Source organism: Drosophila persimilis, unplaced genomic scaffold, assembly GCF_003286085.1.
Source record: "Drosophila persimilis strain 14011-0111.01,24,50 unplaced genomic scaffold, DperRS2 tig00000000-arrow-pilon, whole genome shotgun sequence".
NCBI classification, from domain to species: Eukaryota; Metazoa; Arthropoda; class Insecta; order Diptera; family Drosophilidae; genus Drosophila; species Drosophila persimilis.
The window spans coordinates 20,088,864-20,106,631 of record NW_020825288.1 but is presented as its reverse complement, the minus strand read 5'-3'; the positions used below and the strand labels follow the sequence as shown (position 1 = coordinate 20,106,631).

General features: G+C 42.5%; 3 protein-coding genes and 1 long non-coding RNA gene across 5 annotated transcripts; 3 read left to right on the top strand and 1 right to left on the bottom strand.

Annotated features, from left to right (window-relative positions):
- The first annotated feature begins 183 nt into the window (after positions 1–183).
- LOC113567437 lies at positions 184–857 on the top strand. The gene is made up of 2 exons (XM_026995262.1): positions 184–468; positions 540–857. The coding sequence occupies exons 1-2, from the start codon at positions 204–206 to the stop codon at positions 830–832; spliced, it is 558 nt and encodes a 185-aa protein (XP_026851063.1). The 5' UTR covers positions 184–203; the 3' UTR covers positions 833–857.
- A 40-nt stretch (positions 858–897) lies between these two features.
- LOC113567443 lies at positions 898–1,492 on the top strand. Its single transcript, XR_003409441.1, has 2 exons — positions 898–1,269; positions 1,328–1,492. It is a non-coding gene; the product is annotated as an uncharacterized LOC113567443 (long non-coding RNA).
- Positions 1,493–10,212: 8,720 nt separating this feature from the next.
- Positions 10,213–11,447, top strand: LOC6591914 (proteasome subunit beta type-7). The gene is made up of 3 exons (XM_002016835.2): positions 10,213–10,301; positions 10,396–10,578; positions 10,642–11,447. The coding sequence occupies exons 1-3, from the start codon at positions 10,213–10,215 to the stop codon at positions 11,306–11,308; spliced, it is 939 nt and encodes a 312-aa protein (XP_002016871.1). The 3' UTR covers positions 11,309–11,447.
- A 398-nt stretch (positions 11,448–11,845) lies between these two features.
- Positions 11,846–15,961, bottom strand: LOC6591913 (fructose-bisphosphate aldolase). 2 transcript variants are annotated; one of them, XM_026984508.1, is made up of 3 exons: positions 15,145–15,961; positions 14,887–15,086; positions 11,846–13,192 (listed from the first exon to the last, which is right to left on the bottom strand). In XM_026984508.1, the coding sequence occupies exons 1-3, from the start codon at positions 15,938–15,940 to the stop codon at positions 13,103–13,105; spliced, it is 1,086 nt and encodes a 361-aa protein (XP_026840309.1). In that variant the 5' UTR covers positions 15,941–15,961; the 3' UTR covers positions 11,846–13,102. The 2 variants fall into 2 exon arrangements, with proteins under 2 accessions (XP_026840309.1, XP_026840311.1); XM_026984510.1 differs by lacking the exon at positions 11,846–13,192 and adding an exon at positions 13,710–14,076.
- Between the last annotated feature and the right edge of the window lie 1,807 nt (positions 15,962–17,768).

Genomic DNA, 17,768 nt, shown 5'->3' with positions numbered 1-17,768 from the left:
CTCCCACTATCGCCTCAACCTAACCTTACCTCATATTCGACGTATGGCAAAAACCAGAACAAAGTGTCAGGTTCTTTTTTAGCCTCAGCCTGACAACGAAGGTGGCCACGCTATTGGCTTCAGTAAACACGCAGAAGCTCATTTCGACAACATATCAGTTATTTCATTCAACGAAAGTTTCCAATATATTACACACAGCAAAAATGTCCGGGCTCTTCTTTTACGTAATTTTCGCGTTCATCGCAGCAGTGGCCAATGGCCAGAAGGAACTTATACCGGAGTATTTAAGGTCAATGGAATGTGGACAATGTGACGCTCAACAGGATTGCAGAATCGAAACGACTGGCTCTTTTTGTCCCTCACAGTATGACAGGATTGAGTTGCATTACAGTCACGACGGCAATTTATCGGCGGGCTTGGATTCCTTGGCGGAGTGCCTACCCAAACATTATTATTTTATCAACAAAAGTATGCGAATTCGATTATTTCTACTGCTATTGTAACCTATAGGGTAACCAGTTTATTTTTTACAATTTCAGAGGCAATTAGCCAAATGTGTTGCTTCTGGACACCTCAGACGGGTTGTCAGCAACTAAGAAGCAAATCCTATAATAGAAACCCTTGCTCTGTATGTGCCAAATGGAATTGGAACACAGAATCAGATCCAATGGGGTGTCCGTGCCATGAAATAGAAGAGCACAGTAGAAAAAAGAGAAAAGGGAGAAAAGGAGGCGCAACAAAACTCCAACATTTTGGCTTATTTCCTGTGATCTTCATCTATTTTGTGCAGCAAATATTTTCCCCATTGGCCCTATGTGGGAGGGAAATGTAAAAGGTTCTATATCAAACAAAAACATGTTCCTGTTCCCTGGCTTTATGGAAACAAATTTTCAAATTCTAAAGTCAACCAGGACTACTCGGACTAATCGGATATTTTGTATACATCTGACACTCGAATGACTATTCGTTACATGAGCTTATATTCTTACCAGTGAAATAATCCAAACTTCTTCATTCCGATTGATAGTTCCTATTCCGTGGCTGTATGCGTAAATATCACTACACTCTAAAAAGCTAACCGGAAGGTGGAACATCTGACAGTATTATTCATCTGACACAATGACAATGATGATGCAGTATACAATGTGGTTACCATTGAAATAACCCAAACTTCCTCAAATGATGACGTGTACACAACAAATATTTCCAAAATTTCAAATCGATAACGATATGGCACGGAAAATATGACAGGATCAACGCAATGGATTGGTACATATTTTTAGTAAGAGAAAAACTTCAAAACCAATTTAAGCTTATGCATTTGCAGATACTTCTTTTAAGCGAAGCGGAAAGAGAGTGTGCACATTATAATGGGTTCTTATGACAGGATGATCTGAGTCCAGCTTTGACGAACGCTTCGACTAGATTTTCATCCATCGAGAATCGTTGCCTTATTTGTTCTCTACTTTTGGCAATAAACATTAAGACACTACTCTGTATTTTTTCGTTACTTAAAAAGGTTATATGTAGAGTATAGTATATTAGATTTGTGGGGAAAGTGGATGTGTGTGACGCCCGTAAGAAAGCGTTCTCATTCCATAAAGTATAAATTCTTGAGCAGCTCCCATAGCCGAGTCGATATAGCCATGTCTGTCAATCTGGCGACTGGCGGTCTTGTTTGACGCCTAGTTCTCAGAGCTTATATGAGCAACCAAAATTTGTGCTGAAACATCAATTTAGTCAATTTTTGTGTGTGTTTGTAACAAAAGTGTGCGTGTGAGCATTTCGGAATTGGGTAAATTTCAATCGGGAGAGGCACGAGATGAACGTTATCAACTACGTTCTGTCACTGAACAAATGACAAATAACGGCTTCAAGTATATAGAGTATTTACATCCGCTTCTTTTCATCTTAATCTCGCATACGAGTACTAGCCAAAAATCGGAAATATATCCAAGTATCTCCTTACACACAAAGCCGCTTAAATGATTTTTCCTTTTAAATTAACATTCAAGGATAAGTTTAAATTCAATAAACTGTATACTTTTACACTTTCGAACAAAATTCCGTTTCTGGGCCTTAACATTGGAGGGCCGTAAATTGTTTAGGCACTTTGGAGATGCCCCTCTACATACTCATTAGCCAAATATTAGCCAAAATCCTATTAATATTACTTCTTTGTTTGGCCTTTTTTCTGTCTCTGTTTTTTTTTTGTTATTTGTGGCAAACTTTAGTGGCCCCTGCTTCCTTCCGTTCCTTACGAGAGGATGCTGCCCAAAAGAGAGTAGAAAAAGTTTTTGAGGATAACGAAATTTTTGGCTGCTGCGGCTAAAACAATTTCCGCATGGCCAAGAACAAAAGCCACGTGGAGCATGTGAGGGAAAAAAAGGCGAATTGAATTCCAAAAGCAGTGAAAGTCATGAAAAAAGTCGGGTCAAGTCAACTGGGAAAGCAGCATTGAAAGTTGTCTGTGGCAGTGGCTCTGTCAGGTGAATTGTTCTAGATTGTGTAGCCTTTGGCGCTGCCCGGCTATTTATAAACAGCTTTTGAAATAGAAATGCATTCCGGCTAATACAACGAGGTTTGTGGCGAAAACGTACTGTTCTCCAGCTGAGAGAGACGCGCAGTTTATCTCCCAGTTCTGAGGTCTCTCAACCCGATGGATTGGGTGCCCCACTGAAGCCGAAGCCGTGTCAAAGTCTCGACTTTCTTGAATTTGTTTAAGCGACAGCTGGCAGCTTAATGAAATTTATGCGTCGCCGTCTCGGTCTGATCGACTCGCGACTTTCCCCCGCGCCCCCCTGATTGATTTGCAGTTTTCGTTTGTTGTTGCTGCTGCTTTAATTGCTTAGTCGCCTGAACTTGAGGCATCCACGACATCGCGCCCGGCATCCCAATGGGCGAGCTGAGCACATTTTTGCACTTTATGCAAATAAAAATGCAAAAAGGAGAAATCAATATAAATCAGCGCACATCAATCAAAATGAAATGCCGGGCGGGCAGTCAGTCAGTCAGTCAGCCAGCCAATCGGGCAGTCGGCCACTCAGTCAGGGGTTCAAAGTATTGATTGAAGGCAAAATGCAATACGCGGCAGACAAGCAATGCATTAAAAAACTGTCTCGCCTTCAACTTTGGCTACTTCTTCCCCACGCTCTCTTTTGCATTGACAATGACACTGACGCCACAAAAAAGAACTTATGCCAAGTGATTTTTGGGAACAGGGGTATATGTCATTCGTGTGCAATATGTGACAGACTGAGAAAAGGTTTTGCGAGCTCAAAATGTGTATAGTTTTTGGATCTGAATTTCATTGTCTGCATGAAAGAAAAGAATACCGGGACTAGAGCAGCTGCAGAAACCATACACTCGGAGAAAAATATCATACAAAAAATAGAAACAATAGTGAAAACACTACAATTTCCACTCTCGTAGAAAATATATTGGTATTCATTTTAAGTCGGAAAGTGAATTGTAAACTGCACGACTTTTTTCTCTGGGTTTTGTAATTTTCGAGATTTAGGTTGGAAAATTTCTATGCATTCCAGGTTTTTTTGTCATGAGTAAAAATATGTCTTACCGGAGTACGAGGTATTTCGACGTATTAATTCTTTTCTTTAGTGAGCTTCGTTGTTTTTTTTCTTTGTTTTTGTGTGACTTTTCGACTTTTCTTAGTGATATTCCCCTCCTCCTCCGTAATTTTTTAAGTTCTGGACTTAGTGGCTCCTGCAGTTACGAGCACAATTCACGTGATTCATGAATGATTTGCTAATGATTGCACTTAGCATACGCACGGCTATTGAGTGTGACCAAAGTGGAAAGTGCAAAGTAAAGAATGCTCAGTCGCGGTGGGAATAGAGCTGAATTGAAATGTGGACAGCTATTCAGAGACACCCGCTCATAGAGGAGAAAGAGCTCGTCCCATTATCCGGACTCAAACTTTTCCATTTCAAATTAACAATTCACCTAATCCAGGCAGCCAGGAAACCTTTTCAATTTGCGCTCTCAACCAGCTAAATATCTGTGAAAAGTTTGTTCAATGCCAAAGCCACTTGAGCCTCTCACTGCCTCGATTCGTTTCATCTAAAGAACTGGAGCTTAAGACATCCGACTGGGACAGTGGCTTCAAAACTGAGCATTTCAATTTGAAGACTGAGTCCTCTTGTCCCTTCACCACGCCTCGCCCTTCAGAACAAGCAATTTCAATTAATTTCAAAAATCAACTGAGCGCAAGACACATTTCAAGTGGCAAAGAATAAGCAGAGGCAGGCAGCTCCAACTACATTGCCTCTGGAAATGCACTCCTCCGACGAATCGAAGTGAAAAGTTGAAAATTCAACAGTTTCTCCACAGTTTGACACAGTTTTCGCACAGTTTTGTTCTATTTGACAATCTTTAATGGGAAATCTAAATGGTAAAATAGCTTTTGTGCGTTTCGCATTGGCATAAACTTTAATTGCACGAGTGGGCGGTGGGCGGTGGCACTCCCACGAGATATCCTTCGAGCCCTTTGTCGGGGCAGGAGTTAATTATGCCAAAATATTTTGTCAGCTTCACGTGCTGGCTGGCTGACAGCGAAGGACTTTCCCGCTAACAAAAGGACATAAAGTGGGTTGTGAAATCAGAGTTTCCTTTGGCCCGGCGATGGCGATGGGAGCGGACCTACTTTGCCTCTGGCTTAGTTCTTGATCCTCTGCGTCCTCTCATTTCCCTGGCTAGGCAGGGCTACGACTGTGGTTAAGGTTAAGGGTCTCAGCCACTGACGTATACGCAATATGTTTCGGCCGTGCGGGCCAATACAATTTTTTTTGCTTCTGTCGTAAAACTTGATTCCCTTTTTTAATTTTTTTTCTTTGGTTTTTGTACGAGTGTTTATTTTTTTACAATTGTTGAACATTTGGGGTTTGTTTATAGTGTGGAGCATTTCGTAGAAAAAATGTATCAACTAAACAAATAATAATTTGAAATTCTCTTAACATTTTATTTTTGGACTGCCATTATGTGGATTTATTTGAGCTTCTTACCTGCCTCTGTTTCTTATTTTCCACTAATTAGCCTTCAAAAGAATAATTTATCAGCTGATTGCCCTCCATTGATGCTGGTTTGTAACACTTCTGAAGAAGTCCTTGAGCGCATTCCAATTCCAATTGAAATCCCATTTATGTTGCACTTTTTCAAGGCAGGGGATTTCCATGTAAGCTGCTAAAAGGCTTTGCATTTTTCATACCAAGAAAAATACGGCAAAAGAGAAAAATCTACAGAGACTACAGATAAAGACTATAATGAGTTCTCTCTCATTACACATTCATGATTGCAAAACGTTGGCCCTCTCCTGCCCAGCCATGTCAATTAAATGGTATTCATTGCATTTGCTCGTTAGAAAATATTTGCACATATAATTACTTCCAGACCGCTCCCTCTCCCCCGCCGCACTCAGAAGTTCCCGGGAAATCGCGGCTATTATGCAAGCACCCGCAAAACGGCAGCCACAAACCAGCGAAAACTCACGCGATGTCGCACAGATTGCATTTTAAAGGCATTTTAATTGCACGTGAGCGGGGACAGAGAGAATGTCAAGGCGTGTTGGGAAAGTTCTATGATGCAATCGGAGTGAAAGTCTGAGACGCGACAACACTCTTTCGTTCATTCACCTGGCAGTTTGCTCCACTCCACTTCACCCCCATTTCCACTCCACTGACAATATCTCATTGAGGCGGCACTGCAGCTGGCTGGCGGCGCCATTTACGAATCGTGTACGAGTATCGCATAAGATTTACAGCAATCTACCGCAAACTCTTCCTCTCTCTGCCGTGCGGCGACTCCGCTTTCCCACGAGAACCGGCGCGCAGTAGCATTCATTGGAGATGGTAGCGGGTCACGTAACAGCACGAAATGAGTCAGGAGCATGTAATGAAAAGCATTTTGAGATTTTCTTCATATACTATTATAAATATAAGCCAGGCACAGTTCCAGCTTCCGCTGACAGCCACGAAGCAAGCACGAGCATTCAATCTGTAGATGGAAAATACTCCTCCGACTGAGTGCCAGCTCTCGGGCTTTCAATTTATTTACTCTGTCGAGTGTGGCAGCGAATGCGTGCAAATAAGATAAATGGATTTGTCAAAATTCGGCTGGGATTGCCTCTTGTTGCATGTTTTTGTTAAGCTCCATAAGAAGCACAAAATGAGTGCTACAATTAATTGTTTCGGCTTATGTAATTTATTCATGCTCGGAATGGAGTGGGTTGCTCAACACCCAAACTGTTTTCCAACAATGGCAAATCAGGACCAGAAGTCAGTAAATTTCCTTGCGGTTTTACTGTTTGAAATGCGGTTTTGTTGTTCAGATCCTCCCTCATAGTTTATGAGATGTTTTACTTTGAGATGATCTTACAAAGCTTTAAACCATTTTAAAATGGGAGAATGTCTTTGCAGATGATTGAAAGTAGGAAAATTAGTCAATAAATTTTACATTCACATTGCCCCATACGATTTTAACAGACTACAAATATAGATAAAACAGCTTGTATCGATTCAGATTTCAGGAACTAAGTCGAACTTTATTTATATTGACAGCAATTGTAGAATTTGAATGGCTCAGCCACCGTTCCCATGGATGTTTTAACAGCATTGTGACATTTTGAAATACTTTGAATAACAGATTGCCATTATTTTAACACAAGAATGCATAGCCAGACAACGCGTGAGAAAGAGATTCCGAAATGGAGAGAGACAGACAGTCAACGAGTGAAAGAGACGACAGCAGAATGCAAGCGCCAAACAATTTGTGTCGCTCGTTTCGACGTTGCACTTGGCGCACGGCCAATGTAGTGGGCCAAAATGCAGTCGAGTGCACGCCCGTCTGCCGGTCTACGATTCCACTGGACTCTCCACACGCCCCGCAAAAATATACATTCCATTAAAAAATCATGCCGCGGCGCACAAATCAACATCAACTCAATGAACATAAATTGCCATGACGAGGGAGGGAATCGTGGAGGGGAGGAACGAAAAGGGTTGGCTGTTGGATGGCAAGAGAAGTACGGGTGGACAATGGCTGGGAGTAGCAAATGGATCGATCGACCTTCACATTGGCCGCCATGACGACGACGACGGCAACGGCGACGACGACGACGACAACGCACATGGCCCAAAATGCACACACAAGCCCCAAGGGAAACCGAAAAGGGAAAGACAGAAGGAGGATGAAATAGTGGCAATAGGAAAGAGGAAGGAGGAAAGGAAAAGGACATTTGGACTGACCAACTGACAATGGAAATCATTGGGAAGGTCTTGAAACAGATTTAGTAAATAATTAAGAAACATTCCGTAAATACGAGCTATAAGGAATTACACAGGATGGTTAAAATGATTCCTGCTGGAATTCTTAAGAATCTTATATGCATAATAGGGATCTAATTTTTACGAATCTTTAAGAATAACAAAAAACAGAGTCCTGCGAATAGCTTCGATGCATTCTGCATCTACTCTTACCTACATAAATATACGTATTTTATCCAGATTTTATGCATATCTATTGATAATTTTGAGCGGGTTGTTCTAATAGATTCTTGATATATCGTTCTGTAATGAGAAACCTCTCCGACTAGGTTATTACTGTATATCTTTCTCGGTAAGTAGTTTGATTATATCTAGTTGAAGTTTTAAAGAAGCTGTTATATACGGATATCGGCTTGTTATAATTATCCCCTATACAGATCTTTCCTTATCTTCCTTATTTCTTGCCTTCTATGTGTACCTTCAGTTATCTCACTTTTAATTCGTACATCTCCGATGTCTGTGACCACTGTGCAGCCATTGGTGACCAATCTAATGCATCTGGGAGCGGACGCTGCTGTGGCTTGGCTCTGGTGGTGCCTTCGTTGTTGGCGAAGCTCGTTTTGAGCTATTTTTGCTGCGTTGGCGTTGGTGTCACGCGTTTGGTTTTGTTATTGGGCCCTCGAGTGGTGTTTGCTGCTAATTAGAAACTACTCATATATACATAAAGTGGCAGAGAGAGAGACAGAGAGAGACACACACTCATGACCGCATGTGGGGAGCACGTAGAAGCCACCTGCAATTACAGTTGGCGAGGAGCTGGCTGGCCGCAATGTGGTTATCCCTGGCCATGATTGGGTCAGGTCATGTGAAACGGGAGAAAGGACATCTCTGCGCGTATCCAGGAATGAGGGGGCGAAATGATTTCGTATCGATTTGGCTTTCGGGGCGGGGCATTTACAATAATTGATGTAGCAGGGCTTTGAATTATCCACAGCTCAATCACTTGCAGTCTTGAGTTCTGGGCTCTGGCTCTGGCTCTGGCTCAGGGCACATCGAGCATCCCACGGCGTGTCAATTTCCGCCTGAACACGTTGATGGCGCAACATTTGCGTGCCTCGACTGCGCCTTCGACTTCCACTTCCTCTTTGACGCCACATGACGTGCAGTTGATATTTATGTCGCCTTGCTCCTTTCTAGTTTCTGGTCTCTCCTTGGAGCGTAATCAGCAACGTGCCAGGACAAGGCAAAATCACAATTGCACCGCAGGAAGCCGAAGGATACAATGGCTGTTGTGTGGGTGGCAGCTTGGGGTTGGGAAAGAGTGAACAGTTTCGAAATTGTTGCGACTGGCTGACAATGGCAGCCACAGCAGCAGCAGGGCGAGATCCTGCCGGCAACGTGATGATGTTTACATGCTATGCAAATACAATTAATTCCACTTTTGTGGACAATCTTTGTGCCAGCAGCTAGCACCAGTGCCGCCCATCAGCCCAACAGATGCCACAGCAAATGGTATAGGGACAGAGGCGCAGAAAGAGAGAGACAGAGACAGAGGGGCAGATAGCGAGTGAATGACAACGGAAATGTTGACACTGCCACAGGCTGGATGGATCAGGATGCCAAATGTCAGCAAGCCTTTTGTTGCTTTCTCTCTTATATTTTCACCCTTCTCTGCTTCGACATGAGTGTTAACCCCAGCTTTGTGCAACATTTCCGCTACATTTCGAAGGGAGCTGTGCTCAAAGTAGGATATTTTGTACACGTGAAAATTGTACAGGTACAATGCCGGTGTTAATGAGATTATATATATTCATAGGAACAAGCAACTCCCGCAAATTGAAGTGTATAAAATCTTCTGACCTCAATTTAAGTGGAACTCAAAAGCCATGCACAATATCCAAAGGCTAAATAAATATCGATCATTTTACCATCCTTAGTTCACGGCAATGAACTGAGAGCCGTGCAAAATTGCCTGCAATCGAAGACCACAAATGACGCAATGGCTCATCAAATGAATGTTCTCCTCGATGCTGTAAATCAGTGACCTCCAAAGCTATGCCTCCCCCCGTGCACCCTCTGTCCCTTGCAATGGCAATTACATTGCCCCCAGAGTCGTCAGCGTCTCTCCGTTCCTCCATTGCCATACTCCAAGGCCCCTGAGAATCTTCGGCTCGTCCGTGTCTGGTGCGTTGGGCATTGGATTTGGTTACGATTAAGCGAACTTTGCACTCCGGACAGCAGCCAACAGCTGCAGCAGCAGCAGCAGCAGAGGCAAAAGCAGAACAGAAGCTATATTGAAAATGGATCAGTGCACAGATTACGTCGCTGGTTGCGCTCGTGTTTACATTTGCATTTACAACTAAGGAAATTGTAAATTGAAATCGAACGAAATGCGACCAAAATTCAATAAAATTACAGACTAAGAGAGGAACAAAGATTCTTGCTCTGCCTCGAGGCTGTCTGGTGGTCTTGAACTTGTGGTCAATGAAAAACAAAATCGTAATGGCACAGTATTTCGACTGTGGGATACCCGGGACATTTAATAGATATTGACAAAGAAAAATACTTTTCTCTTGATATTCGTTGGATACTTTGTCTGGCAAAATGCACGTGAATAGAATATACCTTTCGTATCTGCTAGTACCGTTTATAGAAAGCGGCAGCACATGCTGCCATCGAAACAAGAAAAATGATTGCGATACAAAATTGATTTTTTGGGTGCAAATATTTCATCAAAATGATATGTGAACTCATACCGGAAATGGGTCGTGTCAAAGAGTTCCAAAATAACATCTTATTAGGCGCGCTGCAAAAATCGTAAGGCCTGGAGAGGACCGGAGGCCATAGGCTAAACAACTTAAAAGATCACACGTAGTCCGGGATTTAACATTCGAACATTGTTCAAAATATCATATAAAAATCCTATAAATACATAATGTTAAACATTACCCCAAATCTCCAGGCGCCTAGCCAATCGCTATTCCAAAGAAATTCAACAGGATTCAACTTTGACAATCGCGAACGGTAAGTATGTCCCGTGCTCCGTGTTTTGGATTTTTGGTACCAGTTAATACCACTCTCTGCCACTTGCTCATATTCTATATGAAACAATCTGCAGCGACAACCAACTTGCTGAGCGCGAAGGATTTATTCCTAAGCCGCCAACGACCACCGGCTCCACTGTCGTGGGTATAAAGTACCGTGACGGCGTCATCCTGGCCACCGACAGACAGGGGACAGCCGACGGCAGGATAACCACAAATTGTATGAAGAAAATATATCGCTTGCAGGAGAACATTTAGTGAGTATTTGTTGGTGGTTGTGCCACATCTGCTTATCGTTCTAATGAATCCTGATAATACAGCGCAGGTGGATCCGGGGTCTGTGGCGATCTACACCAGGTCGCACGCCTCACTCGCGCCGAAATGGATCTGCATCAACTCCAAATGGGGTGCAAGGTGCCTGTCGTCTGCGCTAACCATTTTGTCAAGCATATGCTGTACCGCTATCAGGGCAACATCAAGATCACCATGCTGATCGGTGGGGTTGACAATGGGGGGCCCAGTCTCTATTCCACATGGTTTGAGGGTAGCACGACAAAGATTCCCTTCGCAGCTCAGGGCTCGGGAAACTGTGCTGCCCTACCTGTGCTGGAAAAAGGCTGGAACGCAAGTCTCGACGAGAAGAGTGCAGAGTCTCTAGCCATCGATGCGGTGAGATCTGGCATAAGAAACGATCTGTATTCTGGCTCCCCCATCCATATCTGCATTATCCGCACCGATTACTCGGTATCACTATATGACAAGATATTCGCTGGGATTCCTGTTCCCAGACCACCCGTATTGAGAGTGAAACCCCAACCACCCAAAGTCCTTTTCGCAGCTGATCATACCTTGGAACCTATTGCCAATAGCATGCATAGCCTTCCACCAGAATCCGATCAGGTTGTGCCAAAGGGCACACGGACCGCTCTCGCATTAGCACGTCTCAAGAGCAAGAAAATTAAGGAAACAACGGAAATCGATGGTTAAACGTTTTCTAGAACAAGTTTTCGTCGTTTTTGTTCTCTTTCTTTCTTTGTTCATTACGATAACCCAACTATAAATTATAGCTGTCAACTAAAGCCACTCTCAGCAGCAAACAATACAAATATAATTAATCTTAACTCAAGATTTTCAAAGTTTTGTTTTTAGTAATTGATTAAATTTGAATTGTAAGTGCCTAGGTTCCCTACATTTCTCGACTTCTGCTAGCTTTGCCCACTCAACATAGCCCCCAGAGCGAATTTCTTGGATTTCAATTGAAAATAGAACTGAGTCCTGGTTAGGCTCCAGTGCTTCTTTAACTGTATGTTGCTCTAGCGCATATTCAATACATTTCCTGTCTAAGTATTAATGTACTGTGCATCATGTATCAGTTGACATCTATCATATTTTGAATGCTGATGATGGATCGCACTATTTGTACACCCCAATTCTGAAAATCTAATGCAATGAATATCTAATCATGTGCCATATCGAAAGAAATCCATCACTGATCCCTGATCAAGTTAAAATGAAAAGATTTCGTTCAATGTTTTTGTTTTTGCTCTTTAGGTTCTTTTATTGAATGATGTTCGTTCAACAAACACCCTTAATTAATTTTGTGATGTTCATTTCTTCAATATTTGTGGAACATTTAGTTGTTTTTTCAGTTCCTGGTGGTGTTTTCTGTTGTTGTTGTGGTTTTGTTCGTTTTCTCATTAAATTACAGGTATTTTTCTGTATGCCATGCTTCTTTTCTTTCGATTAACAGGTGCAGATATCGAATTTTGATTAACATATAAATAAATAAGACATATGTATATGCATATGATAAATATAAATATGATAGACATGTACACAGGAATATATGCACATTATTGTTGGGTTAGTTTAGTTTGATCGGATACAATCGATATCGATCACACATTTTGGATCGTGGCTCAGTGGGTGGAAACGATAAACACGAGTAACAATCGCACGATGCACTGCTGCACCGTGGCCTATATATTCTTGTTTTTTTTTTTTGGTAACAGCAATTTGATTTTTCACATTGAATGAATGTTCTTGTGGTTCTTGTGATTGTTGCTGTTGGGGTTTTTTTTGTTGTATTGTGTTTGTTTATTTGCGTCATTTGTTGTATTTTCACTTATACTTATTTAATCATAAATATAAATTGTAATAATAATAATAATAATAAAACGTTCGTTTTTCATTTAACAGTTTTGTATACAAACGTTTAAAAAAGTAATAAAAACATTTGTGCGATTTCAATGCTTCCGCGACAACAGAGACCAACAGGTTCTTGGATGTTGATTGTGCTAGAGATGTTCTTAGAGGAGGTTTTATTTAGTTTTTTTTTTAGTATGCTTCAAACGATTTACGACCTATGCACTTCCACATTGAAATCTTACTCATAGTAATCATAGTGATAGATATAGAAATTGCATAACTTCAACAATTGTGTTTCTTGTGTGCTTACAACTAAAGATGAGTTTGCGTCTCAATCAACATAATTCTCTTTAATATATGTATTCACTTTTTTGTTTGTTTAATTATATCTGTTGGGGGCTGTTTATGTATTCAATTCTCAAATATATGATAACATTATAACATTATTGTGTTGTAATCTTTCGTTTTTTGTATTTTTTTTGGGTTTTTATATGCTTGCTGCTTAGCTCTCGAAACTAAGTTAAATAGAAAGAAACAAATCTGCCAAAAATCAAACATTTCAAGCAATCTGCTTTATAGATAGATATATGTATAAATATATGTGTGTGTTGGTGGGCGAATTGCCGCAGCTCCTTAGTAGGCGTGGTTGGCCACGAACAGAGAGCCAGAGCCGCTGCCAGCGGTGCCGGCCACGTACTTGCCGACGGAGGCTTCGCCGTTAGCCTGCGAAAAGAAAAGTCAAGTTACAGCATTAGTATCATGTGGAAAACACTAACCCATTTCCTCGCTTAGTTGCAAACAATTTTCCTTAATTATACCTTAACTCATAACTTTGGATGCCACAGCACAAAAGTTGTATTTTGCCATCTCGTTGACTCTTTCAAGTTTTCCCCCTGTGATTTTCGCTTCACTCGAAAACTTTTCCCGCCCACCTGCGGCACTTTTCACAGGAACATTTTACGCCCACAAATACCAGGAAAACTTAAAAACTTCTTTGAGGAACAGCCCGATTCGATTAAATGTAAGTACTCTAAAAACTCCAGTACGAGTCCACTAGAAGTGGTGAAAAGACGAACCCAATTCTTGTGAATGGGGGTGTCTGGTTAGCCCACAATAAGTTTAACGTTCGCCTTAAGTGTATAAAAAATTATAGATTTAAAAAAAATATACAAAATATATATTAACCTTAACTAATATACAATTAATATAAATAGATTAAATCATGAAACAGAGAAGTGTGTAAAATTTAATAGATAATTTATTTTGCTTGTCGGTTTGTCTTTGTCTGAATTTGAAGTATCAGATCATCAGCAACATATTACGATCATAAAGTCTAGTCAGTAAATATATAGTGTATAGGAAAGTCTAATAAAAGAAAGTGATCCATGTGTAGTGGAATGTCTGCCAGTCGCAGTTCAGCTCCAGGCCCTTCGAGTCAAGTGCAGAGTTCAGCCTGAGGTTATTGCATTTTGATTGGGGCTCTTACTCGGTGTTAGGTCTGTGCTTTTTATTTAGTATTTGTGGCCAGCAATAAAGAGGCTGGTATTGGCGGCGTACGAGGGAATCGAGCCGGCCACGTATTTGCCCTGGGAAGCTAGAGCGTTGGCCTGTGCGGTGCGGGAAGGAAGGAGAGCGGTAGGATTGTGGTTGGGATTAGTCCATTAGGGAGCATTTGTTGGGTTTCGGGATTAGGGTTACATCTACCGAAGCGTGCATGGGGGTTAATGCATGCGAATAGGTTGAATATGGAATGGAAGAGTTAATCATGGGAAAGCATTCTGTTAATGTCTGTGGGGTTTTTTAATGGGTTTATGTTCATTATATTGCAAAATATTGCATCTTTTATCGAATATTACATCATTGTACATCTCTTTCTTGCTTTCAGTATCTGTGATCATCCACATGCAATGTATCCACACCAGCAGCACCGGAAACAGAACCAGCCTCGTAGCAGCCACAGCTGGCCGCACTATTAGCCTGAGTATGAGTTTAGGATTGAGATTAGAGCGAGATTATCGGTTCAATGTGTTTAAGAATTAGGATTGATTCTGGAAATTAGTTGATTAATGAATGAACTCGATTAACGATTAAATTGAAAGGAATTTCTCTTTGCTCTTGAAACCGATAATGAAATCATTTTACGACTTAAATGATAAGAATGTGAGTTAGGATTGCCTGGATAAGATAATGAAATCGATTAAAGGTTAAGAATGAGGATTACTTCGATTGGAGATAAGATAGGAAGCAATTTCGTTTCATAATGGGATCAATAGGTTGGGATTGTGTGGTTTATATACATAGGTCGATAATGGGGCTTATACCATGGAAAATATTCTGTCACCCAGCGCTTATATTACTAGACACCACTTAGATAGACCCAATCTTATATAGATCCGTTCAAGGAGTAGAAAACTCACCCTGGCGCGCTTCAGCAGCTCGTTCTGACCGGCGGCAATGTTCTCCTTCTTGCCTCCCCAGGCCTTCAGCACGGAGGCCTGCAGGGCACGACCGTACGAGAAGGTCAGGGCCCATGGGCGGCCCAGAGGAACATTGTTGATGGCGCTCAGGTTGACGGTGGCCTCCTCCTCAGACTGGCCTCCCGACAGGAAGGTGACACCTAAACAAGAGATCATTTAGTTGAAGAACAGAATAGAAGGGCTCGCGGATGGACTCACCGGTGACGGCGGCGGGGACAGTGCGGCGCAGAGCCAAGACGGTGGCCAGGCCGATCTCCTGGGGGGTGTTCTTCTTGGCGGACTGGCCAGCGGTGACCATGTTGGGCTTCAGCAGAGTACCCTCCAGGTAGACGTGGTGGTCGCTCAGAGCCTTGTAGACGGCGGCCAGGACGGTCTCGGTGACCTTCTGGGCACGGTCCAGATCGTGATCGCCATCGGGCAGAACCTCGGGCTCCACAATGGGCACGATGCGCTGCGACTGGCAGATGGAAGCGTAGCGGGCCAACACGTTGGCGTTCTCCAGGATGGACTGGTAGGATGGGGTGTTCTTGCCGATCTTCAGCACGCAACGCCACTTGGCGAAGTCGCAGCCGTCCTTCTTGTACTGGGCGCAGCGAGCGGCCAGATCGTCGAGGCCCTGGGTGGTGACCTCATCCTCGGAGCCGAACAGTGGGACGACACCCTTGTCGACCTTGATTCCGGGAATGATGCCCTTCTTCTTGAGGATATCAACGAAGGGAGTGCCGTCATCGGCCTTCTGGTAGAGGGTCTCGTGGAACAGGATCACGCCGGAGATGTTCTCAGCCAGCTTGGGGTCGGTGCTGAACAGCAGCTGACGGTAGGCACGACGGTTCTCGTCGCTGTTCTCCACGCCAATGTCTTGCAGACGCTTGCCCATGGTCGAGACGGACTCGTCGGCGGCCAGAATACCCTTGCCGGGTGCGACAATGGCCTGGGCAATGCCCCTCAGCTCATCCTGCAGCTCCTTGCTGGGGTAGTTGAAGTAGGTGGTCATGTTTGAGATTCGAGTGTAGTTCTGCAAGATGCGAGTCCATTTTTTTCCAATTGATGGTTGCGACGGATTCGCGCAGTTGTGGCAAGAAGAAAGAGAGTGTTCGTGACATGTTAGTAGGCGATAAACTGGGTTCTGCAATGGCTTGCAGGACACCAAAGAAAGTCCTAAACGAAGAATTTTGACGGCTTATATGTGAACGCGACACCAGCAAAAATATGTGTACTCAATTTTGAAAGATATTATCTGTGTTTAGAATATAAGACCACTAATGCGAAGGATACATTTGGAAACGACTTGTCAGATTTGTGTTTTGAGTTTAAAATCTTTCGATCCCCTTAAGTCCCTAAGTTCAGATATAGGCGTGGTTATTTATTCACTTCAATTTATTAAATTTCACCTGCGCGGACACCACATAATAACCAGATTTTGTGGGTCTCTTCTTCATCATATATCTTTACGATTACCATAGAACGCAAGAATTTCTTTTCATTGCCAAAAATTCTTTGCTGGCTAGTGTAATACACAGCTGATGGCAAGAACAAAGAGGCAGCAGAAAAGAGAGGGAGAGAGAGTGGGAGCGCGAGTGCGAGTGCGCTCTCCGTCCCTCCACATTTCACGTAGTACACACAAAATGTTGCTCAGCTTTTTTCCTTCATTACATTTGCAATTGGAAACAGTAACAAAAACTATATTTCTTCCAGCTAAATCACCCCACTCTGTGTATCTAAGCCCTGTTTGATTTATGACACTATTTGAGTTATTACTTTCACCTATTTGCCCTTTAAGCAAACCTACTAAATATATAGAACCAAAGAGAGCGTTTTAGAGAGAGAGAGAGAGTGAACCAACCCTGACGACGATTTTTTAGTAACTGAGCAAAGTCTCGGAAGCGCTTTCGACGTCAACCTCTCCTCTGATGTAATCAAAGGCAAAGCCCTGGAAGCAATATACACACACATATGTATGTATGCCACAGCGCACTCTCTCATACCACTGGCTGTACCCATCTCTTTCTATCACCCACATAATGCGTGACGTCGAAACTTTCACTTTCAGCCTGTGGGTGGGTGGGCATGCGCTCTTGGCCCGACATTGAACAAGGTCAAACAGCAATGTTGCCGGCAGCAATGTTGCTAGAGACAGTGCTGCGTGTTGCTGAGATGTTGTTGAGAAACTCGTGCGGCGCGTGCACGGAGAAAGAGAGAGAGAAGGGGTAGAAAAAATACACATATAGGAAGATATTTTGGCTACAATTTTGTGTTCCAGAGACACGTATTGACTTGTTTGACATTGACATTGAGTCAAGGACTGGAGAGAGAAATACCAAATCTATAGATAAGACCATCGAAACGAAACGTGTCAAAAACAATGTTCTATCTCATACAATAAAAGCACCATATAACACTTTGAATAGATAGATAGCTATCTGTATCTATAGACAGCGAAATCTATCTATAACCGATTCACTTTGAAAATACACACCTACACGGGTCGGGGAATCAATGAGGACTGAAACGCTGCTCGAAAGTCGGAGAAATATATAAGAAAAGAAGAGATGGAACAGCAACAGCAAAGACACTAATCAAAGTAAATTCACGTTGCTATCAAGGAACTGGTATAAAAATAAAACCGACACATGTGTCGCCCTCCCCTATGCACGAGTATTGAATTGGTCGTATCTGTGTGTCGAAAAACAAGCTGATAAAACGGGCAACGACAAAAAAGAGAACGACATGAACTGGAAAAAACAAACAGTGAGTGTCTTGTGTGGAACATTTTTGGAAACGAGCTCTGCCTGCTCCTCTGATGTGGCCACATTTCGTATCTG

What these genes read in the sequence shown, in the direction of transcription:
- LOC113567437 (XM_026995262.1), top strand. Translation starts at nt 204, where the DNA reads ATGTCCGGGCTCTTCTTTTACGTAATTTTCGCGTTCATCGCAGCAGTG. An exon ending in TTATTATTTTATCAACAAAA is followed by an intron (nt 469 to 539) that starts GTATGCGAATTC and finishes TTACAATTTCAG; the next exon opens with AGGCAATTAGCCAAATGTGT.
- LOC6591914 (XM_002016835.2), top strand. Translation starts at nt 10,213, where the DNA reads ATGTTAAACATTACCCCAAATCTCCAGGCGCCTAGCCAATCGCTATTC. An exon ending in AACTTTGACAATCGCGAACG is followed by an intron (nt 10,302 to 10,395) that starts GTAAGTATGTCC and finishes AACAATCTGCAG; the next exon opens with CGACAACCAACTTGCTGAGC. An exon ending in CGCTTGCAGGAGAACATTTA is followed by an intron (nt 10,579 to 10,641) that starts GTGAGTATTTGT and finishes CTGATAATACAG; the next exon opens with CGCAGGTGGATCCGGGGTCT.
- LOC6591913 (XM_026984510.1), bottom strand. Translation starts at nt 15,940, where the DNA reads ATGACCACCTACTTCAACTACCCCAGCAAGGAGCTGCAGGATGAGCTG. An exon ending in TGTCCCCGCCGCCGTCACCG is followed by an intron (nt 15,087 to 15,144) that starts GTGAGTCCATCC and finishes TCTCTTGTTTAG; the next exon opens with GTGTCACCTTCCTGTCGGGA. An exon ending in AGCTGCTGAAGCGCGCCAGG is followed by an intron (nt 14,077 to 14,886) that starts GTGAGTTTTCTA and finishes CGCACCGCACAG; the next exon opens with GCCAACGCTCTAGCTTCCCA.